A 16,106-nucleotide genomic window follows, 5' to 3' on the forward strand; every position below is an offset into this window, starting at 1 on the left:
CGGGCCGGCCCGGCGCTCATGCGGGCCGAGCCCCGCCCCCCGCCCGCCGCCTGAGCCCGCGCCCGCCCGCACCATGCTCAAGTGCATCCCGCTGTGGCGCTGCAACCGGCACGTGGAGTCGGTGGACAAGCGGCACTGCTCGCTGCAGGCCGTGCCCGAGGAGATCTACCGCTACAGCCGCAGCCTGGAGGAGCTGCTCCTCGACGCCAACCAGCTGCGTGAGCTGCCCAAGGTGAGTGGCCGCTGGACCTGCCGCCGGCCCAGCCCTCGCACCGGGTCGTTGGGGTCGGCCTGGCTGCGACAGCCCGCTCCTCTGAGCCCTCAGCAGGCGCTGGCCCGGGCGGGACACCGCAGTCTCCAGTCGGCCCTGATGGTTCTTACTGGCCAGAGCCCCACCCCGGCCAGCCCCACCCTCCTCATCCACCGCCGGCGCTGGCACCAGGTGGCAGCGGTCATCAGGTGCCTGCCTGGGGGCGGGGATGGGGATGGTCACAGCCTAGAGGAGGAGCTGCAGATTGAAAGCCGTGGGGGAAGGTGGATGGGGTTGGAGTGCATCAGGGTGGAAGGTGAACCCGGCGTGACTGACGGATAGGAACTTGCTGGACTGCTCTGGAGGTGGGGAGGCCAGCTTTCTGTCCGGACTGCTCTTCCCTTCCTCCTGGGTGCTGGGGTGGGGTCAGGGGCAGTCGTCTTGAGGTGCTTGTTCCTGGCAGGTCTGTAGTGCGTCTACTTCCCGCTGCCTTGTTCCTTCTGGACAACTTATTTTTCTCCTCTTAAGGCCACTTGGGAGAGGAGGTTAAAGGAAGCAGGCCACAAAAGGATTTCCGTTTTGGAGATGGGGTGCAAAGTGGCCTAATGCTTGGGGGCTGCGTGCCACAAAGGGTGTGGCTCCACTCTGGGCTTGGACCAGGGCTCCTCACGGTCATCTCCAGGTCCCACCACACGTCGCCTGCAGCCCCTGCATGCATGCGGCCCGTATCTGTGGCCCTCTCCTATTTTCATTATACTTTGTTTTGGTAGTTGCCAAATTCTTGTCACGGGCTCAGGCTGGGGTGGTTGCTGGGGTGCAGTAGCAGAAACCACCACAGGCCTTGGAGGGCCCACTTGCTGGGTGGGTGGAAGAGGTGATTCAGGTGGTGGGTGGAGCCTTGAGGGAACACAGGGAAAAGGGACTCATCAGGTCAGAAAAAAAAAGTGACTTTCCAGCTAAGACTTGAACGTGTAAGGTAAGTCACGTGGCGGCGTTGTATGGGGGGGGGATGACTGTGAGGTGACACGAGTCAGAAGTGCGGGAAGATGTGTGTGTATCTGTTTTTGTTTCCTTGCATTTCTCACTGCAGACCAGGGTGATGGGACAGGACCCGGGGTTCCTGTGTGGCCTGGAGCAGGGAGGGGTCTTCTGCTACAGGGCCCATCACCCCTGACCCTACCCCCTTGCCCACAGCCCTTTTTTCGGCTGCTGAACCTGCGCAAGCTGGGCCTGAGTGACAACGAGATCCAGCGGTTGCCCCCTGAGGTGGCCAACTTCATGCAACTGGTGGAGCTGGACGTGTCTCGGAATGGTGTGGAGCCTGGGGCGGGTCTGGGGTGGAATCTGAGGGTGGCAGGAAGGGCTTTGAGCTCCTGGAGGCTGTGGGCATCTCTCCATGGTGACCCCTCTCTCCTTACAGACATCCCTGAGATCCCCGAGAGCATCAAGTTCTGCAAAGCCCTGGAGATTGCAGACTTCAGTGGGAATCCTTTGTCCAGGTGGGTGGTGGCCGTGGCAGGGGTGGTAGTGGGGCTTGGGAGGTCCTGCAGCCTCTGCCTGGGCATCTGAGGACCCCTTGCTCCACTTAGGCTCCCCGAAGGTTTCACTCAGCTGCGCAGCCTGGCTCATCTGGCCCTGAATGATGTGTCCTTGCAGGCGCTACCTGGGGACGTGGGCAAGTGAGTGCATTCTTGGGGGGTGGGGGGGCTCAGTAGAGCCCTGTTCCTGCACCTCTCCCCACCGTCCTGCCTTTCTCACGCCCCGCCCTGATCTTTTTCAGTCTTGCCAACCTGGTGACCTTGGAGCTCCGGGAGAATCTGCTCAAGTCCTTGCCTGCGTGAGTGGGCTTGGCCCTGCCAGCGGCCGGCCTAGGCCTCTTGGCCCCAGGGACCACGGGCCGTGTGGCCACGACAGAACTTGCTCTGTTTTCTCTGCAGGTCCTTGTCTTTCCTGGTCAAGCTGGAACAGCTGGATCTGGGAGGCAACGATCTGGAAGTGCTGGTGTGGAGAGGGCGGGGCTGTTGTGGGTGGGGCGGGGCCAGGCAGGGTAAGTGAGCCTTGGCCGTCACTCTGTCCCTGTCTCTTCTTGCAGCCTGACACCCTGGGGGCCCTGCCCAACCTGCGTGAGCTGTGGCTGGACCGGAACCAGCTGTCAGCCCTGCCCCCGGTGAGTGAGGGTGTGGCTGCGCCCGCTTCACGCTTGTCCGTCCCCTGACTCTCTGCACCTCCCTCCAGGAACTCGGGAATCTGCGGCGCCTGGTGTGCCTGGATGTGTCAGAGAACCGGCTGGAGGAGCTGCCTGCGGAACTCGGGGGGCTGGTGCTGCTCACCGACCTGCTGCTCTCCCAGAACTTGCTGCAGCGGCTTCCTGACGGCATTGGTTAGTGCTGGGAGGGGTGTGGCTGGTGGTGAACCCAGGTCTAGAGAGGGGTCCTGGGGTAAGGACCCTGATTTTGCTGGGTCCTGGGACACAGCCCTGAGGAGGGGGAGACTGGCCTGAGGCCGGAGTGGGATGGCTGGTGCTGTTCCTGAGGAGCTGAGGCAGTTTGTGGTGGCAAGTGGGGATGGTGAGCTCGTGAGGGCACGATGGCAGGTCGGGGGCAGCGGGTGCGTGGGAGCTGGTGGGCGTGGTCAGGTTGGCAGCAGGATGGCAAGGGTTGGGGGGTGAGCTCTCAGTGTTCTCGAGGCACAGGAGGCAGGGTGAGGGGCAGGCTGTTTCAGTCGTGTGGGTGGCTGGGCTCCCTGCCTCACTGAGCCCCGTCACCGTGTTTTCCTAATGCCAGGTCAGCTGAAGCAGCTGTCCATCTTGAAGGTAGACCAGAATCGCCTCTGCGAGGTGACGGAGGCCATTGGGGACTGTGAGAACTTGTCAGAGCTGATCCTCACGGAGAACCTGCTGACGGTGGGGCCCAGCCCCGCTGGTGGCTGGCTTCAGAGTTAGCATGGGATGCAGAGGGGGGGACGTCTGGAGGCGTGCAGAGTGGCGGGAGACCTGCGGCTGGAGGGGTCGGGGCCCCAGAGCAGGGGCAGAGACCGGCCCCCGAGAGCATTCACCTCCCTCCTCACGCTACCTGGGGGCTTCTGCTATCTCCGACCCTCCCTCCTCCCGGCCAGGCCCTGCCCCGCTCCTTGGGGAAGCTGAGCAAGCTGACCAACCTCAACGTGGACCGGAACCGCCTGGAGGCACTGCCTCCTGAGATTGGGGGCTGCGTGGCACTCAGCGTCCTCTCTTTGAGGGACAACCGCCTGGCTGTCCTGCCGCCGGAGCTCGCCCACACGGCCGAGCTGCATGTGCTGGATGTGGCTGGGAACCGGTGAGTAGCCCCCATGCCTGCCCGGCCTGGCTCCCACTGAGCTGACCGTGCCCGCTGTGCCCCCCCACCTCCCCCACCCGGAGCTAACCGTGCCCCCGGCCCCCAGTCTGCAGAGTCTGCCGTTCGCACTCACGCACCTCAACCTGAAGGCCCTGTGGCTGGCGGAGAACCAGGCGCAGCCCATGCTTCGGTTCCAGACTGAGGACGATGCCCAGACCGGCGAGAAGGTGCTCACCTGCTACCTGCTGCCCCAGCAGCCCCTGCCCAGCCTCGGTAGGTTGCTGGGGGGGGCGGGATGGGGCGTGGCCTCGGGCGGGGCGGGGCTTCCCCTTGATGCGCGCTTCCGCAGAGGACCCGGGGCCGCGGAGCAGCCCTTCGGAGAGCTGGGGTGACGCCCCGCTCAGCCGCGTCAGCGTCATCCAGTTCCTGGAGGCCCCCACGGGCGACGAGGACGCAGAGGAAGCCGCTGCCGAGAAACGGGTAAGGGGGGGGTGGGGTCCCCGGGGGGCTCCCTCCTCCCCACCCCCGCCTGACCCCGGCCCCGCCCCGCCCCTCACCCCTGTGCCCACTGCAGGGCCTGCAGCGTCGGGCTACGCCTCACCCCAGCGAGCTCAAGGTGATGAAGAGGGGTGTGGAGCGTCGAAGCGAAGCCGCCTCCTGCAGGCCCGACTCCGCACAGCGCTCACCCTCACCCCCGCCCTCGGAGGAGGTGCCTGGGGGGACCCGCGGGGCGCGGGAGGGATGCCCGCCTTACGGGCTCTCCTGCTCGGGAGCCCCAGGCTGGGTGCAGGGTTCCGGGTCCCGCTGTGGGCATGGGGAACCGGCCAGGAGAGGCTCCAGGTTGCAGTGGGGCGGCTCAGGGCCAAGCGCCCACACCCTCCCGCAGAGCAGGCCGCCTCCACCGAGGGCTGCCGGGCAGACACGGGGGGCCGTGTGGCGTGGACGTGCGGGCAGCTACAAGAGAGGAGCCAGAGGCAGCTGGGTCCTTGGCAGAGGGGACCGAGTAGTGGGCCCGTGCCCTGTGGCGTCTTTCTTGGGCGCCTATGTTGTCAGCTTTTGTGAAGGGGGCTGGGGCCAGAACCAGGCAGGCCTAACTCCACTCGTTCAGGAGTTTTGGTAGCAGGGTCAGGGGAGGCTTCAGGGCCCCCGGGGTACAGCAGGGCAGCTGGTGCCTGGGGGACAAGTGGCAGGGCCTGTGTCTGTGACACAGAGCCTTCCCCCCTGGGAAGCTGCCGCAGCTCGTCTACAGAGGCGCGCTCACGTGGGGGTGCCTGCCCTTCCCCGTGCTGGTGTCATCGTGGGTACTCGCAAGACCTTCGAGGGTCCGCAACACAGAACAGTGGCTTTGTGTGCCCATAGCTGTTTGGTGGAGCTTGGCTTCCCTGGGGGTGGGACAGTGGGCACCCCAGAGGGCTGAGCACAGATTCCACTCCCTGCAGGGTAGGGGCAGCTGGGAGGGGGAGCCCACGAGGTGCTGTGGTCAGGCAGCAGGGAGCCCCGGGGTGAGTGGCCTGCACTGTGGAGTCCCCCGGTAGGCGGCCTGACCCACCACCTGACCCCGCCACAGGAGAAGAGACTGAGCACCGAGTCTGGCCTGAGTGCGGACTCGCACCTGTCTGCCAGCACAGCCTCCCAGGGTGAGCCCGAGGGCCCGCTGGCCGAGGTGGAGGGGCCGAGCCAGCAGGAATCCACGCCAACCACCCAGGAGGAGGTCGTAGAGGAGATCTATGAGGAGGTGAGCCTGGCCTTGGAGACTGCTTGCCCAGGGGTGGGCCTGCCGGGGTGGGCCTGCCCCCCCGGCCCCCGGCCCCCCCCCCGCCCCCCCTCCTTGCCGAGCAGGTTGCTGTCAGGACCAGTCAAGGTGCAGGTGGGTCCCGCAGGTGTGCTCTTTCCTATGCGGAGCCCAGCAGGAGCCATGCTACCCCAGGCAGGGGTGAGGGCCTCCACCCCATGGCCAAGTTTGGCATGGGCCCTGCCCTCCCACATCCGTCACCGCCTCACATCCCCCTTTTGGGTTGTTCTCAGACCCCCGAGGGACCTTTATCGTGGCCCTGACGGGAACCCCAGCATCAGGCTGCTGAGAGCACAGTGCACGGGGTGGGCAGAGCCTCCTGGCGCCCCGATCCCCATCCTTCTCTGATCCGAGCGGTGGGGAGCCTCTCAGAGCCCCTGTCTGCTGCCACCTTCCCTGGGCCGAGTGGGGTTGGGCCAGACCGACGTCCTCTCGCTCGGCCTCTCGCAGCCCACAGTGCGCTTCGCGGAGGACACGCTGCTCCTGCCCAGGGAGGATGGCGAGAGCGAGGAGGGGCAGCTGGAGGCCCCCTGGCCCCTGCCGGGTGAGAGACAGAGGCTTATCCGCAAGGACACGCCCCACTACAAGAAGCACTTCAAGATCTCCAAGCTGCCCCAGCCCGAGGCCGTGGTGGCCCTGCTGCAGGGGACACAGCCAGATAGTGAGGGCCCAGTAGGGTCTGGGGGCTGGCACAATGGCCCCCACGTGCCCTGGGCTCCTCGAGCCGAGGAGGAGGAGGAAGAGGAAGACGAGGAGGAGGAGGAAGCAGCGGCAGGAGCCGAGGAGGCGGACGAGGAGGAGGAGGAGAGGGAGGAGGCCGTGGCCTCTGCGCCCTCTGTCAAGGTGGGTCTAACCCCACGCGCCAGCCCAAGCCGGGCCGGCCAGGCCCCTTGGTCCGCGCTGGCGGGATCTCAGGTGACACTCGAGGCCCGTGTCTTGAAACCAGCTGGTGAGGGAGGTGCCTGTCCCCACCTGCCCGCCCTCCTCCCCAGGCTGGCTGCTGACTCCACCCAGAGCTCCCTGCTGGCCTCGCAGCCCCATCCCAGGGCTCTGGCGGCCACTCCTTCTCTGCCCGGGCTCCTCTGCCTTCCCTGGCTCTCCTGAGGGCTGGCCTTCAGGCCAGCCGTGGGGCCCTCACCCGCCTCCTTGTCCTGGTCCTCAGGTGGCTCTCACGGGGCTCCTGGGGTCCGGTCTCCTCCGTGGGCTGCCCCTCTGCCGCAGCGCCCCTGTGTCTGCGGCGTCAGTGATTCTGCCCTGAGCACGGCGGCACGATGCTGTGACAGCTGAGGGGACTTTGGACAGTCAAAACCGGGACAGTCAGGCCTAGGCTCAGCCCGCGGTGGTGCCCCCCTGTGACCCCGTTTGGCAGGTTGGCAGAAGCAGCCAGGCCTCCAGACTGGAGGGGACCCCGCGCCTGGGGGCAGCGCCAGGCACAGGCACAGGCACAGGCAGGAAGGGCCCGGCACTCAGGCTGTGGGAGCTTGGTGTGGTCTTTTCTCTCTCTCCTGCTCGCGGTGGGGCCGGGCGAGGCGGTGGCGGGGCTGGGCGTGGCTGACCTGCATGCCCTTGCTGGTCCTGTCCTGACAGGGGGTGTCGTTTGACCAGGCCAATAACCTGCTGATAGAGCCCGCTCGCGTTGAGGAAGAAGAGGTCTGTACTCGCTTGCGCTCTGTGCTCTGTACCCCAGGCTGCCGCTGGCCTCGCTTCCCGGGCTGCGGGCTCTGCGTCTCCTTCCCCCGCTCCTGCGCAGGCCTCCTCCTGCCGCCTCAGAGCCAGGGCCTGGGGCGCCTGACGGCCCTCTGGCACAGATGGGGGGGACAGGGCGCTGGCCTCCAGGTGAGGGTGGCCGATCTCGGGGGGGTGCTGGGCGTCTCCCACCTCCCTGCCTGCGGCACCCCGGCCCTGGCACTGTTAGGCAGCCTCGTCACCCTCAGGCGAGGGCTCTCTCCGGGTTGTACTCCCTCAAGCCCCGGCATCACCCGCCCCGTCCAGCTCCTCTGTGGCCCGAGCCAGCCCTGGGAGAGGTGGTCGGTGGCCGGAGGGGACTGGGCCCTCCCCGCCTCCCGCTGAGTCCACCGGCAGCCTCGCTCCCTCAGCCCTCTTTGGACACCGTGTGTCTGTTCTGCTTCCAGCTGATGCTCACCATTGTGCGGCAGACGGGGGGCCTGGGCATCAGCATCGCGGGCGGCAAGGGCTCCACCCCCTACAAGGGCGACGACGAGGTGAGGAGCCGCTGCTGCCCTGCCCACTCTGTCCTGCTTGCGCCGCTTGGTGGTCCTGAGGACTCTGGGGTCCCCGTCCCCCAGAGAACGAACGGGGATCTGGAGGTCGGGGCTGCCCCGTCTGCCCGCAGTCTTCTTCAGCCTCGCCTTCTTTCGCTAGTTGCCGCTGTGCTAGGCATGGGGTCAAAATTGTCTGGAAGCTTTTGACCGGCACCTTCTCACTCCCTGACACCCGGGACCTCGCGACGGCCCGCGCCCAGCCCCTCTGACCACCCCAGGCCCACTTCTGCTTCTCCCGCACCCTTGGGCGTCTCTGCAGCCCAGATTGGGGGGCCTCTGGGCCTCGCAAAGCTGCCAAGGGCCCCTCCCCCAGAAGGGCAGGGTGGAGGCCCCTCCGTGGTCTCTGCCTGTGCTCTCGGGCTCAGTTCTTATTTATTCTCCAGGGCATATTCATCTCCCGGGTATCTGAGGAGGGCCCTGCGGCTCAGGCTGGGGTCCGAGTAGGCGACAAGCTCCTCGAGGTGAGTTGGCAGCCCCCGGCCCCTGTCCGAGTGAAGTACTGGGCTCTCGGGGCCTCACATCCTGGCTGTCGGGTGCTCGGCTGCTTCTCCCGCAGCCAGCTCTTCTCCTGAGAGCCCCAAGCACAGGACCCCTGGTGAGGCGTGCAGCTCATTAGCCAGAGCTTCAGGGGGCCCAGATGCCAGCCCCTGAGGCAGAGACCCCCGTCTGGGCAGGAGGCCTGGTGGGGTGGGGCTCTGGCCATGCCAGGAGCAGAGATCTCAAGGAGGAATCCGCTCCTGAGGGCTGGTCTAGGAGGGGCTCAGACTTCTAACACGTCTGGGTGGCGGGTTGGTTCCTGCACTGGAGCCCCTGCCTGTGCACCTGGCCACCCAGCCCTGGCAGGTGAGCTCATCATGGGAGGCCACGTGCCGGTGCTCACAGCTGCCACGACAGGGCAGGGTCTGGGGGCAGCGTGCCCGGCCCACGGGGCAGGGGGGCCAGTGGACAGAAGGCTGCAGGGCCAGGCGGGGCTGCTCCTACTCCCGAATTTTATGGAGGAACTGCTGTACCCCGATGTCTGGGAGAGCCTGAGTCAGGGTCAGGGTGGAGGCAAGGGGCCAGAAGCCCAGAAACCACGGGCACGCTTGGCTGTGGGATTGCTCAGATGAGAACGTGGCAGGGGTTTCCAGATCTGGGAAGCCAGGTGTGGACCAGCAGAAGGGGCCTCCGCCTGCTCTTCTCGGCCTGCTGGCACCCTGGCCCTGGGCTTGCACAGGTGGTGGGCTCGTAGATAGCCAGTGCCCACAAGCAGGGGCAGTGACGGCCCACCACTTGCCTTGTGGCCTGTCCCCTGCTCTGCCTGCCCACCCGTAGAGGGGCCTGCCCTGACGAGCACTGTGGCCTGCAGGTGAACGGCGTGGCCTTGCAGGACGCCGAGCACCAGCAGGCCGTGGAGGCGCTGCGTGGGGCGGGCACCACGGTGCACATGCGGCTGTGGCGGGAGCGTATGGTGGAGCCCGAGAACGCGGTCACCGTCACGCCTCTGCGGCCTGAGGACGACTACAGCCCCCGGGAGCGGTGGGGAGGCGGCCTGCGCCTGCCCCTGCTCCAGCCCGAGCCCCCCGGGCCCCTCCGCCAGCGCCACGTGGCCTGCCTCGTGCGCAGCGAGAAGGGCTTGGGCTTCAGCATCGCTGGGGGGAAAGGCTCCACACCCTACCGGGCTGGAGACCCGGTGAGGCGGGTGGGCGGGGCCAGGGAGGGGTGCTGGGGGGCAGGACCAGGCCAGCCCGCGGTACAGAGCTCTCCTTCCCTCCCTCCTGCAGGGTATCTTCATCTCCCGCATTGCTGAGGGGGGCGCCGCCCACCGGGCGGGCACCCTGCAGGTCGGCGATCGCGTCCTCTCCGTGAGTGGGGGCAGAGGGGCTCTCCCATTACCCAGCTGCCTCACTCACCCCATGGGGCCCCCTGACTGGCCACACTCTTGCAGATCAACGGGGTGGACATGACGGAGGCCAGGCACGACCACGCTGTCTCCCTGCTGACCGCTGCCTCTCCCACCATCGCCCTGCTGCTGGAACGGGAGGCCGGGGGGCCACTTGCCCCCGGTCCTCCACCACACTCCCCCCCACCCCCTGCTGCTACCACCACCACCGTGGCCACTGCCACCCCTGGGGAGCCTGGGCCGCTAAGGCTGGCCCCCAGTTTGCTGGCCGCTGCCCTGGAGGGGCCGTACCCAGTGGAGGTGAGACCCCAGTCCCCACCCTTAACCACCCCCCGGCCCCCTCCTCCACGTCCACACGGCTTTAGGTATGGGGTGCTAGCCGCACCGGTGGGAAAGCAAGTACTTACACCCTCTGCGGCTCCAGGACACCGGGGCATCGTTCAGTAGCGGGTCTCCTCCTCCTGTGGTCTCTTGTGCGCCGCCAAACGGCCTCCCTGCAGTGGAGCGCCCTGATCCCACACACTCTCTGGGCTTGGAAAGCGCCCCTTTGGTACTTTGCCAGGCCTGTTCCAGCCACCCCTCCCACCCCTCCATGTCCCCAGGAGATCTGTCTGCCGAGAGCTGGGGGCCCCTTGGGGCTCAGCATTGTCGGGGGCTCCGACCACTCCAGCCACCCATTTGGTGTCCAGGAGCCCGGCGTGTTCATCTCTAAGGTAGAGCGGATCCCGCAGGCATCTTTGTGCACAGGGGGCCCAGCCCAAGCACAGGGCAGCCGGAGCCCCAGCCCACTGTGCACCACCCTCCCCCAACAGGTGCTCCCCCGGGGCCTGGCTGCACGCAGCGGCCTGCGGGTTGGGGACCGCATCCTGGGAGTGAATGGGCAGGATGTGCGGGACGCCACCCACCAGGAAGCGGTCAGCGCCCTGCTCCGGCCCTGCCTGGAGCTGGTCCTGCTCGTGCGGAGGGACCCGCCGCCCCCGGGCATGCGGGAGCTCTGTATCCAGAAGGCCCCTGGAGAGAAGCTGGGCATCAGCATCCGTGGGGGCGCCAAGGGCCACGCAGGGAACCCCTGTGACCCCACGGACGAGGGCATCTTCATCTCCAAGGTGAGCGCCCCGCCTCGTCGGCCCCGCTCCCCTGCATTCCTCGGGGCAGAAGGGGGCTCCGGCATGGGCTGGTCCTGAGCTCTGGGGCCGGGTCTCCCCACAGGTGAGCCCCACGGGAGCAGCCGGGCGAGATGGCCGCCTGCGGGTGGGGCTGCGGCTGCTGGAGGTGAACCAGCAGAGCTTGCTGGGCCTGACGCACGGCGAAGCCGTGCAGCTGCTACGCAGCGTGGGCGACACCCTGACTGTGCTTGTCTGTGATGGCTTCGACACCAGCGCCCCCGAGGTCAGTGCCCCCGCCCGGCCGGTGCTCTGCCACGGGGACTGGGTCCTTCCCTGGAGGGGTCCCGGTGACCTGACCCTGTGCGGGCCGGGAGAGCTGACCCTTTCCGCCTCCAAGCCTGGGAAGCGCTCGGCCATCGTGAGTCAGCCCCAGGGGTGACCAGGGCGGTGCCGGGCCCTGGTCTTGGCCACCGCTCATGGCCTGTGGAGACTCTGGCCCAGGTTGGACGAAGCATGTGCACAGACGGCCTGGTCGTGTCTTGAAAGAAAAGGCTGAGTCACCTGCCTCCAGGTGAGCAGTACCTGTACTGTGTGGCCGCTGGGCCAGGGCAGGATGGCGCAGAGCCGGGCACACGGCCTCCCTGCAGACTCGCACAGGACCCCATCCTGCTGGCCCAGGCGCCGTCCTGCTCTTCCTGGCAGCGCCTCAGCAGGGAGCTCGGCACCCAGGATCCCCCCATCCCAGGTGGGCCCGTGGCGGAACCCAGCTGTCCTCCCTCCTAGCCCCCTGGAGAGTGTCTGGGCTCTGGAGGCCTGGTGCCTGGCCCGGTCTGTGTCCTGGACAGGCCTGGCTTCCGAGCCTCAGCGTCCCCTCTGCTCGGGAGGGTCCCGCTGTCCTGCTCTTTTCCGTTTTGTTTTCTCCACGTCTGTCCCCGGGCCCCCGGCATAAGCTGATGCCCGCCCGGGCCTCCGAAGGCTCGTCACCTGCAGTGGCTGCCAGCTCCACCCCGAGGGTGCCCTTGCTGGCACAGCCTCTGCGATGGGGCAGTCACCTTGGTTTGGCCTGCAGTGGATCTTTGGGATGGTGACTTACTGCCCCACTTTCCCTGCGCTGCCGGGGAGGGATCACCCTCATTCTGTGTGTTGTCTCCTGAACGGGGAAGGACTCTGCATTCGTGTTCTTTGCTCCAGGGCTGGATGCTGGGCTGGAGGCCCCACTCCCGGGGTCCTGGGGCTACCCTCTGCTGGCTTCCGTGCCCACATCTCTTGTGTAGTCACTGGAACCCTGTCGTTTCTGGGGAGCAGTCTCTCTCAGGTTTCCAGAGAAGGCTTTGCCTTTACTTAATTAAAACGTGTATTTAAGTGTTTTAGTCCATACGTTTACTTATTTTAAAGCTTTTTGTACAAAGAAAGAGAATAAATACAGCTTCATGGTAAAGGGTAGGGGCTGGTGTGTTCCAGACTTTACAGGGGGCCTTCACTGTGTTCTGCTGGTTGTTCTTTGACTTCCTGCATCTGGCCTTCTCTCCAGTGTTGCTGTATCTGTGCTGTGTTACCAGCCAGAGCGCCCAGGAGCCCATCTTTATGCTCCGGGGGGGGGGAGTTTCTGCAGGAAAGAGTCCTGGAAGAGTGGGTGCTGGGCCAGAGGCCACAGGCTTGCCCTGTCTCCCAGCCCCTCCCAGCCTCAGGCAGCACCAGCTTCTGTGTCTGTGGGACCTGGCAGGCAGTGCCATCTCGTTTCCTCGTCCTTTTCCTTTTGGGAGTTTGTCTTTAGTCACTAATTCATGTAACTCCTGTAACTTGCAGTTGCTCCTTTGTGTTGTAAGTTTCAGTCTTTTATTACATAGGGCATGAGTGGTTTTGTCTTTTGCTGTTTAGGAATGGCCTCTCTGGGGTTACAGAAATGGAGACTTCTATGAATTAAGTCTTCCAAACTTCTTTATGATCTCTGGGTTTGGTTTTTGCTTAGGAAAATCTTCTCTGTTGCAAGATTGTCAAAGCACTTTTTTAGAAAACATACAGCTCTGTAATCCACCTGGAATTGCTTTTCAAGCAAATGGATCTTTTGTCCCAATGGTATGCACTAAAACGTCTGTCATTCTCCCACTGATTTGGGGAAATCTGACTTCCTTGTGGGTCAGATCCGCATTCCTGTGGCCCAGGATGGGGCCCTGGGGAGCCGGACGCGCTCTTGGGCCAATGCTGCTGTCCTCAGTATAGCCACTTTAGACTGTGTTTCAAGACCTAACCGGTGAAGTCACCCACTTTTTTTTCTTCTTTTGAAAAGTTTTAGTCTGTTTTCATGTGTTTCCTAAATGGACCTGCCAAGTTCCCTAACAAAAGTTGGTTGGGACTCAGGGATTAGCTTTGATCTCTGACTGTGTAAGTTTTCCCCAAGCACATTCATAGGTTGCTCGTTTCCTTATTCTCGTCAGTGACTTTCTTTCATCCCCTAGCGGAAGCCCTGCGTGCGGCCCGATTGGTGGCTGCGGGTCCCCTTTTCCTGGGAGGTCAGGCCCCTCCGTCCCCCCCGGGACCCGGTGGTGGTGGTGGCCAGTGGCCTTCCCTTGTGCCGACTTCCAGGCTGTAGTTTATGTAACATTTTTTTTTAATATGGAGGGCTGTTTCCATTTATAACCTGTAAGAATTATTCTCTGAAGTGGGTGTTGAGTTTTCTGAAGTCCCTTCATTGATGGTTTTTACAGCCCTGTGCCAACTGGGGTTGAGGCTCAGCGCACAGGTTTCCTCTGGCTGGCTTGGTGCTTGAAAGGAAAAGGGGTAACACCATTCGTCCCCCCACCCCCATTTCTCTTAACCTCGGCCCACCTGACTCATCTGCATTGACCCGTTCGACCCCTGTAGGCATCAGAGTTTGCGGCCATTTCCCCGAACTCTGACTGGATTCTGCAGACCCACCTTCGCGTCAGCCCGCGCCCTGCCCCTCCCCCGCGGCGCTCTGCCCGGTGTGGGGCGGACTGTCGTCAGTACCTGCCTGTCTTGCCCTTGGGCCGCAGCCCCTGGGGGCCCCTGTACAGCGGACGGCGCTGGTGGCCGGTCTCCGGCTGCAGGGCCTCGGGGGCCGCCGTGCGCCTCCCAGGACGCCTCCTCGCTGTAGTGCTCAGCACGTTGGTGCAAGGTTGGGGGTGTTCTCTCTCCTCCGCCTCTTCTCTTCTGTGGTCCTGTCACCTTTTTGATCTGATTTCTGTTGCCTCTTCCTTTTCATCATACTCACCAAAGTCCTGTGTATTTGAACGGACTTTTCAAGTAACCAGCTTTAGGATTTTGATCAAGACTGCCTTTCTTTTTCAGTATTTCCTCGATTACTGCTCTAAGGAAGAATGCTTCAGTTACTCCTTCTACATCTGTTGCTTTTAGTTATTCTACTGACCTTTCTGTAAGGAAGAAATTTTCTTTATCAGCTATTTTTTTAATCCTAAAATAAGATTTTATACAGGAGAGGTGTGATAAATACTTTGATTCTTTCCTTTCATTTGTTGATTTTTTAAATAACAAGCTGGTGCCTTGGAAAAGCCCAAAGATGGCTACAGAGGTGTTTTTCTGTCTTTGTTTTTAGGGTCTGTGTATTCTCGGTGTGCCGTCCTCGTTGGGCAGTGTGGCTCCCGTGTCCTTTGAGTGTGACACCTGTCGTTCGTTAGCGTCCTGCTCTCTGGTGTGACCAGGTGTCCATGTATTTCCTGCCCCAGCCCTGGGCGTGGGGTTCAGAGCTGTCACTGGCCTGGTGCTTGTGGCTCTGAGCTGTCGTTGCTTCTGGGCCTCTGCGGCACATGAATCCTGGGAAGTGGATATTTTTGGAAGGAGAAAAATCATGAATTTGTACTGTTACTTTCAATTCATATTTAAGGTTACAGCGTTTTGACTTTTTTGATTTTATATTTGTATTTTTCTCATCTTAAAAACTGTTTCAGTAAGTTAAATAACATTACCATAATTATAATTTCAAAAAGCAATATCAATATTATTACTAATAATGAAACCATTAATAGCATCTTTTTTTTTTTTTTTTTTTTTTTAATTTATTTGGCTACACCGGGTCTCAGTTGCAGTTGCATGTGGGATCTTCGTTGTGGAACGCAGGCTCTTAGTTGCAGCATGCGGGATCTAGTTCCCTGACCAGGGGTGGAACCTGGGCCCCCTGCATTAGGAGCATGGAGTCCCAACCACTGGACCGCCAGGGAAGTCCCCATTAATAGCATCTTAAATTTCTTCATGTCCTTAGGGTTTATCCACCGAGGAGGCACAGTCAAAATACTGTGTGTTTAAGTCACTTTAAATAATTCTCTGAATTGTTCTACTGCCAACTTGACATACAGTTAGGCTTACTTGTTTTCCGTTTTTAGAGATGACTTTAAAAGATGTTTCTTATTATAAGTCTTATGTGGCCCCAAAGCCAAAACTACGGACACGCACCTTGAGGAATCAGTCCCGTCTCCGCCCCACAGGCCATCATCTGCCTTAGTGTTGCTTTCTCCTGCCATTCTTTATTTCTGAAAGATATAAGCAAGTATATAAAATAATTTTAAAGTTGTAGGAAAGCGTCAAGAACACTCACTCAGAGGCCCCTTGTGCGTCCCACCAGCGGTCTTGGGGCAACGCCAAAGGCCACGGTCGGGGGCATGCGGGTGTCTGGTTACCACGCCTGCTCACGTCTCCCTGACTCTGGCCTTGAACTTCGGACGAGCACAGGCCACCACTGTGTGGAACAGCCCTCGCTGTGGGTCTGTCCAGTGTTTCCTCAGGACGGGCTTCAGTGGATGCCTTTTTGGCAGGGTTATCACAGAGGTGACACTGTCTTCAAGGGCCTCCCACCAGGACGCATGGATGGCGGTGTCCCGTCAGTGACCCTCTCCACGGGGGCGTCTCCGGGTTGCTCCACCGCAAAGTGACTCTTTCCCCTTGAAATTAACAGGTGCTTTGTGGGGAGGTGCTGTGAGACTGTGTAACTGCCCTCCTCTTCGCTGGGCTCCCCGCAAGGATCAGCCCCGCTGCTGTCCATGCCTCGGTCCCTGGTGGTAGCTTGTGCGCCGTCCCCGTTGTTCCTTCCACATGTATTGGGCGGCTTCCTGCCCTGACGAGGGGTTTTCCCTTCTTCCTTAGCATAGATTTGCCAGTTTCCATTTTACTTCACGGGTGATAGTTTGTCACTACTGCTGTTGATTTTGCTGCTCAAGCCACCCCAGACTTGGCTGATGAGAGAGGCTTCTGGCTGGCCCTGGCCCTGTTAGCGTGACCCACCTTCCTTTAAGCAGCTTACTTTCTGGCACAAGATGTCTGGGGTCATTTCATACTTTCCCACCCAGGAGCACTGGCTCCTTTAGTGGAAAGTGATACTTAGAAGCCAGAATCTGGGCCCTGGGCATGCCCACAGCTGTCGGGGTGTCATGGTCTCAGGACCTCTCTGGCTGGAATCACACCTGTGAATGTAGGCACGTTTGCATCCGCGATTATCTCTGTAGTTCTGG

The 16,106-nt window shown here is 62.4% G+C and overlaps 1 protein-coding gene across 18 annotated transcripts in view; it reads left to right on the forward strand.

Annotated features, from left to right (window-relative positions):
* SCRIB (scribble planar cell polarity protein) overlaps positions 1–16,106 on the forward strand; it is a 20,885-nt gene continuing 4,779 nt past the window's right edge. For 10 of the 18 annotated variants that reach the window (XM_036829964.1, XM_036829969.1, XM_036829968.1 and 7 more), the window contains exons 1-24: positions 3–232; positions 1,445–1,562; positions 1,671–1,749; positions 1,840–1,929; positions 2,031–2,087; positions 2,188–2,251; positions 2,343–2,417; positions 2,486–2,630; positions 3,034–3,152; positions 3,365–3,564; positions 3,671–3,837; positions 3,914–4,044; positions 4,139–4,273; positions 5,132–5,299; positions 5,807–6,199; positions 6,944–7,006; positions 7,489–7,578; positions 8,022–8,099; positions 8,987–9,310; positions 9,402–9,482; positions 9,566–9,820; positions 10,123–10,233; positions 10,333–10,626; positions 10,730–10,909. In XM_036829964.1, coding sequence (XP_036685859.1) covers positions 74–232; positions 1,445–1,562; positions 1,671–1,749; positions 1,840–1,929; positions 2,031–2,087; positions 2,188–2,251; positions 2,343–2,417; positions 2,486–2,630; positions 3,034–3,152; positions 3,365–3,564; positions 3,671–3,837; positions 3,914–4,044; positions 4,139–4,273; positions 5,132–5,299; positions 5,807–6,199; positions 6,944–7,006; positions 7,489–7,578; positions 8,022–8,099; positions 8,987–9,310; positions 9,402–9,482; positions 9,566–9,820; positions 10,123–10,233; positions 10,333–10,626; positions 10,730–10,909 — 3,576 coding nt within the window. In that variant the 5' untranslated portion in view covers positions 3–73. Of the gene's footprint in view, positions 233–1,444; positions 1,563–1,670; positions 1,750–1,839; positions 1,930–2,030; positions 2,088–2,187; positions 2,252–2,342; positions 2,418–2,485; positions 2,631–3,033; positions 3,153–3,364; positions 3,565–3,670; positions 3,838–3,913; positions 4,045–4,138; positions 4,274–5,131; positions 5,300–5,806; positions 6,200–6,943; positions 7,007–7,488; positions 7,579–8,021; positions 8,100–8,986; positions 9,311–9,401; positions 9,483–9,565; positions 9,821–10,122; positions 10,234–10,332; positions 10,627–10,729; positions 10,910–16,106 lie in introns of all 18 variants that reach the window. The other 8 variants (XM_036829983.1, XM_036829976.1, XM_036829979.1 and 5 more) reach the window with 4 other exon arrangements.

The sequence above is a fragment of the Balaenoptera musculus genome, chromosome 17 (assembly GCF_009873245.2).
Source record: "Balaenoptera musculus isolate JJ_BM4_2016_0621 chromosome 17, mBalMus1.pri.v3, whole genome shotgun sequence".
Lineage (NCBI taxonomy): Eukaryota > Metazoa > Chordata > Mammalia > Artiodactyla > Balaenopteridae > Balaenoptera > Balaenoptera musculus.